Source organism: Carlito syrichta, unplaced genomic scaffold (genome assembly GCF_000164805.1).
Source record: "Carlito syrichta isolate Samal-C Ts95f unplaced genomic scaffold, Tarsius_syrichta-2.0.1 Scaffold303007, whole genome shotgun sequence".
In the NCBI taxonomy this organism is placed as follows: domain Eukaryota; kingdom Metazoa; phylum Chordata; class Mammalia; order Primates; family Tarsiidae; genus Carlito; species Carlito syrichta.
In genome coordinates this window covers 9,707-15,732 of record NW_007247103.1, presented here as the reverse complement: position 1 = coordinate 15,732, position 6,026 = coordinate 9,707, and the positions used below count along the sequence as shown (strand labels likewise).

Below are 6,026 nucleotides of genomic sequence, written 5' to 3'. Positions count from 1 at the left end.
CAGGCGGGTCTCGAACCCGCGGGCTCAAGCAATCCACTCACCTCAACCTCCCAAAGGCGCAGGATTACAGGCTGAGCCACCGAGCCCGGCCCATTGTGAGTCTTAATGTAGCCCTGTCCTTTACAGGCAGGCTCTCAAGGACTAATATGTGTTCTCCTTGCAGACTCTGAGAGGACCATGGAGGTCTGCCACAACACCCTGGCCAACTCCTTGAGCATCATGCCTGTTTTGGAGGGACCTACACCACCACCCGACTTCAGAAGCACACCTCAAGATGGCAGCGGGCAGCAGGAGTGCTACCTCGTGTTCATCGGCTGCTCCCTGAAGGAAGATGGCGTCAAGGACTGGCTGCGGCAGTCAGCTAAGCAGGTGGTTTCCAAGTCCCAGCCAGACTTGACACTTATGTGACCAGCGTACCTCAGAGCCACCACTGACCCTGAGGAGCCCCTCTGCTTCTTCCCTGATGCCATACCACCGGCCACCTCTCACAGGCTCAGCTAGCCCTTTCAGGGACACTTTGAGAATGGGAGAAAGCTACTCAGGGCAAAGTTGAGGCAGATGTGCTCTGTCATCTGCTCTGTGAGCCCAGGTTCTCTGCAAGTTGTGGGTGCTAAGCCTCTTAGCACATCCTAGAACGACCCCCAGAGCCCTAAGCCCTCACCCACCCACATATTCCATCAGCTCTATTGGGACCTGACCTCTCCCTAAATCTCTTTACAGAAGCCTCAGAGAAAAGCCCTGAAGACCAGGGGGATGCTGACCCAGCAGGAGATTAGGAACATCCACGTGAGTGCCTTGTACTGGGCTTGCCCCGCAGCAGCCCTGCGCTATCCTCCTAGGCTTGCATAGCTCCATCTTGCGGATTCCCTGAGTGAGGGGCTATTTGTGAGGCGTGCTGGAAATTTTTTTTCTCTCAGATCACAAATGGAAGCTGGGTACAGAATTCCAGCCTTGCAGCCTCATGAGGAGGGGCAGGAGACCTCTGGTGTGACCTGGGCATGAGACAGGGGAGCTAGTACCTATGGAAGGAACCAATGACTGGAGGCCCTGCCCTGTCACTCTGTTCAAGCAGCTACAGAAAACCTCTGTCTAAAGTAAACCACAGATAAACCATCTAGGGCCCAGGAAAAGACTCTAGATTCAGAAGCTGCTCGTGGGAACTTTGTAGAATCTGAGGCCAGGACAAGAGGTGAATTAAGAGATCCCTCGATGAGCCCTCCCAACCTCTATGCCAACCCCTAGCTTCTGCCCTCGTCACCATGCACACTGGGCCCTTTCCCTGAGGAGTCGGGAGGCACAGAGTCTAAACCCCCAAGACGAACTGTATACAGTTCCAGTAAGGAGCACATGGGGCAGAAAAGTATTTGGGACTCCAGAAGCCCCTGTTTGGACTTGCAGAGGGCCCCTTCACAACCAACTTCTATAGACCTAGACAACCTGGGTGCTCCTGGGGAGGATAGTGTGGCCCTCAGAAGGCAGTCCCTGTAATGCATGTTTCCTAGAACCTGGCCTTGATCAAGGGTTTGAGTACAGGTAGTTTATCTTGGAAGCGATTCTAGGAGACACTAAGTAGGGATGTGGGAAAGTGAGAGAAGGAAGGAAATGAGAGCTGGCCAATAAAGGACACGTTAGCAAACCAGTACCATTGTGAGCTGCAGAAAGTGCTCCCATCAGGAACTCCCAGCGAACCTCACCTGAGAGGTGCAGAACCACCGTCAGGCATGGCTTGGGGTTGCTGGGGATATTCGTTCTCTGGCTCCTGTGTATAACAGAATAGGCTGTCTTGTAGGGAAGTGGACTTTTTTGTTTTTAGTGAGTGAGTGAATGAGAGCAGTGGTCAGATAATTCTCACAGGACTCTTTTTTCCTACAGGTGAAACGCCACCTGGACCCCCTACCTGCAGGCTACTTTTATAATGGTACCCAGTTTGTCAACTTCTTTGGTGACAAGACTGATTTTCACCCACGTATCCTTGGAACAGCTTGGTCCTTGTGTGAATCTGGGCATTGAGGCTGGGAATGTGTGTGAGCGTGTCTGTGAAGTGGGCGTCTTGCTGGAGCCGCTGCCGCCGAGCCCCGGAGCAGGCTGGGCTCTGCGTTTCCACAGGCTGGAGCTGGGAACACACAGGAGCAAACCGAAGGGCAGACTTTTCATTATGGCCTTTTAAAGCCGAGAAGATTAGATTCCTTCTTTATTGAGTGATTGCTAATGTTACTCTGTGGGTTACTTTGAATGCAGCTGCAGTGCCATCCTGAATTCTGCCATCTTCAGGGTCATGCTTCACAAGTTGGAGCCAGCCTGATTCAATGGTTAGTCTGTGAAAAGTTGGATGAGGTGAAAGATAAGTCTTGGGGTGCTGCTGTGTGCTAGTGACAGCTGAAGGGCCCAGTTCTGGGACCTCATTAAGGGCCCTATGCCAACTTTGTGACCGGGATGCTGCCAGTATATAAGAAGAGCCCATCGGGTGCCTCTGTGCAGGCTGGGCACTCACAACCTCAGTGTCCCCCACCTCACCTGCCCACAAGTCCCTGGGGGGCTCAGGCAGGCTCCCTTGTCCTCCAGGCTCAGGTCTCTCTTCCTTAATGAGAGGTCAGTCATGGACCAGTTCATGAATGACTACGTGGAAGAAGCCAACCGGGAAATCGAGAAGTACAACCGGGAGCTAGAGCAGCAGGAGTATCATGACCTCTTCGAGCAGAAGCCCTAGAGGAAGGCTGGACCTGTGCATCCTGCGGGACGTCTGCCCTGGAGATGGAGGAATGAGTGTCCTAGCCTCGCCTCTCCCCCAGACCCCTCCCTGAAGGGACTATCTTTGTTCTCCTTGGCTGTGTGTGCTGGCTTGAGTGCATGTTGTCTCTGTCTCTGTACAGCGCTGAAGAGCATCACCTGCACCACTGATGGGGGTGGGGGAAAACTCAAGTATGAGCAGATGGGGCTTGCCCTGTGCATATGGCTGGCAGGCCAGGAGCTGTGCATCCTGGTAACAGTATCTCCTCTGGGCTGTTAAGACACTCACTGTGTGAGGTTGGGGAGAAGCATGTGGATTGCACAGAGGAGTTTCTGGGACTTAGAAGAAACCCTGCTGCCCAAACTGTGGCCGTGCGTGGGGAACCAGGCCTCCATAGGCGTCAGGCCTCAGATGCTGCATCCCCAGTGGAGCGCCTGCATCCCCTGCCTAGGCCCCTTCCATTGAAGAAGCTGGCCCTACTGGCCGTGGGCCCCATCCTGGGGGGAGCTGCATAAGCCCTGCCCAAACCCCACCCACGGAGCCAGGGGTGAAATGAGGGGATTTTCCTTACGGACTAAACTGAAGGAGAGGCACGTTGCTTTCCAGAAGTTGCGTGGCTCTTAAGTTGCCACCAGCATCCCCTCTTGCGGCATCGTTTCAGGCTTGCTTCGTTCAGGGATAAGTGTGAGCCTTCTGCCCAAGCCCCACAAGGTTCGCTTCACTGTGGAGGGGAGCGTCCTGCAGCCCGCTAGTCTTGGGCCTGGTGTTTCATCACTTGTAGGATCAATCCAGCCCCAGCCCTCCCAGCCTTGCAGGGAAGGCTGCTTTTCAGCCACAAACTTCAGGAAATTCATGCCCCCCAGCATTGTTGCTGGCCCTGGGCTTGTTTGGCTCCTGAGAACCAGGAATTTCAAAGAATTCCAGTACCCATGTTAGAATTCCTTCCAGTGGCATTGTTTTCAGCAGAACCATAAAGCAGAAGCTAATAACAAGTATGTCCCATGTCCGACAGGGGAGTTACTGGCACTGATGCTTAGGTGATGTCTATTACGACTTCAGTGCCTCAGCTGCCTGGATTGTAAATGTTTTCTAAATTTCACTTGTTTTTTTTTTGCATGCCTTAGGAAGAAGCACATAGGTAAAACCAGCAAAGTTTCTAGTAATGTAGAGGGCTTTTCAAGAAAGGCCCCTGGAGCAGAGGAGAGACAGGATGGAGCACATGTGGTTGGTGTGCCTGGTCACACAGAGGCCTGCTTGCAAGTAGCAAAGCAAGTAGGATTTGACAATAAAATACCTGTATTAAAGAAAAACAATTTGTATTTGAAGCCAAATGAACAAAATCCCAGATACCATTGAATAAGAAATCTTGCATCAAGAAAGGCTTCCGAAAAGGCCCATGTGCTCTAACCCCAGCTCCAAAAGCCACTGGTGACAAGGGCCCCATGTGGAGCCCACGTCTGGAGGCCCCTGAGTCCTGGCTGGCCAGAGGCCAGGGTCCTTGAAGGACTTACCTCTGCTTCAGAATCAGTAACATAGATCTTAAGTGCAATTGATGAATAAGCAATGAGTTACTGTAGCTTCCTTTAGCTCTACCGAGCTCTTTTTAAAAACTCAAACTTGAGCAGCCTTAGAAAAGGGGGGGGGGAGGGAGTGGGAGACACAGGCCAATTCTTCCACGTGGGTTGCTGTGAAGTTTTTAATGAAAGCTCCGGATCTGGGAGCTTGAGCCATTTCTGGCTGCCTGGCCTGGCAGCCTGGCTGCTGCACAGGAGTTTTTAAAGAGGGTTCGGAGCCTACCCATAGAGCAGGTCTCCCACCACGTGGGATGTACTGCGTGGCGATCTCGTTTCTGATTGATGTCCATAGCAATGCTCTCTCACCAACCTGCCCCACTGTCCCAATTCCTCTTCTATTAGAGGAAGAACTGTGATTACCTCAACTTGCATATGAAACTGTGATTGAAAAAGTCAAAACATTAAGTATCAAAGCCAAAAAAGGCAGAACTGGCTGAGGCCTCTGTGGACGTTCCTCAACCTGCTCGGGAGTGTGAAGGGGCATACTGGCGACAGGGCATTCCTCGGGCTGCTTGCTCTGCCTCGTGAGGAAGCACCTAGCGGCACTGTGTGAGCTCTTTGAGGACTGCGGCCGGGCCTCCTCTTGTCCGGCACCTGGCCTGCTGGAATCCATGGGCCTCTTGGTTCTGACTGTGAAGTTTCGTGTCCATTTGACTCCTCCAGGCGGTGCTCCCGGTGGGGGAGCAGATTTTCCACTGCCTCCAGAGGAAAGGCCGCGACACTGTGTTTTAGGTTTTGACCACAGAAGTGGATACCAGGGACCCAGCAAAGACATCAGGGACAGGCAGAGTCCTCCAGGGGCTTACGTGCTTTTTGCCAACTTTCCTGTTAGCAGCTTCAGTTTTATATCACCCCGAGTGTGTGTGATAGTGTTGAAGTCGCTGAAGTTATGGGTTCTTTTATGTTTTGATGTGGGATTTTCTTTTTTTTGATTAGCAGGAGGAGGCAGAAATTGTAGAAAATGGGATTACCCTAGGAAGGGGCCACTGCGGGGAGACATGCTGACCCCTCTGAGCCCTAGGGGCTCTCTGACCTGAAGCCTGGACTCTGGGCCCTTTGGGCTGCAAGGAAAGGTTCCCTCCTAAATTCTGTTAGGATTTTGGAGAATTTTTGCACAGTAATAAGCTCTGAGTTGCTCTTTGGGCTTCTCAAAAGGGAAAAGTTTAACTCAAAGATTGTAAGCTATTAAGTATTCCAGCCGTGTTGCTGACCTAGTTGGATAGTCGTACCTCAAAAAGTAGGTGAGAAATGGCTTCCTCATTGTCCCAGGATGTCAAATACTAATGACATAAGAGCTCACTTACGTGCCAAAATTCACTTTTATACTAGTTTTTCAGTGCTTTAATATTTGTAACTTAAATTTTAAAACTCATATTTACAAACACTACTGTAACTTCAGTGAAACTGAATTGTGTGATTGAAGCTTTTTGCTTATTATAGTATTTATTACACTACTTAATTCAGTAAATATATCAAAGTAGCCTTCGATTTATTTTTATATTATTTTACATGTTTTTACCTGCAGTTGTGTAAGTGAATTTACCTTGGTAATTTAAATGTAATGCTAAGGACCAATAAACTCACTGAACAAGCAAAGCCTCTGTCCTTACCTGCCCTGTGGACTCCCTCCCCGGTGTCCCTGGGGCAGGGCTGGGAAGTCTCAGGGCCCGGACTGGGGACTGGGGGACTGAGGCCTTCCGCCGCCTCCCACACCCGCCCCGGCT

General features: G+C 51.3%; 1 protein-coding gene across 3 annotated transcripts in view; it reads left to right on the top strand.

Moving 5' to 3' along the window:
* The window catches only part of CUNH20orf194 (chromosome unknown C20orf194 homolog), a 141,554-nt gene extending 135,656 nt beyond the window's left edge, over positions 1-5,898 (top strand). For 2 of the 3 annotated variants that reach the window (XM_021712002.1, XM_008057408.2), the window contains 4 exons: positions 164-369; positions 721-786; positions 1,873-1,966; positions 2,595-5,898. In XM_021712002.1, coding sequence (XP_021567677.1) covers positions 164-369; positions 721-786; positions 1,873-1,966; positions 2,595-2,707 — 479 coding nt within the window. In that variant the 3' untranslated portion in view covers positions 2,708-5,898. The remainder of the gene's footprint in view (positions 1-163; positions 370-720; positions 787-1,872; positions 1,967-2,594) is intronic. The other variant, XM_008057407.2, reaches the window with a different exon arrangement.
* Positions 5,899-6,026: the final 128 nt, after the last annotated feature.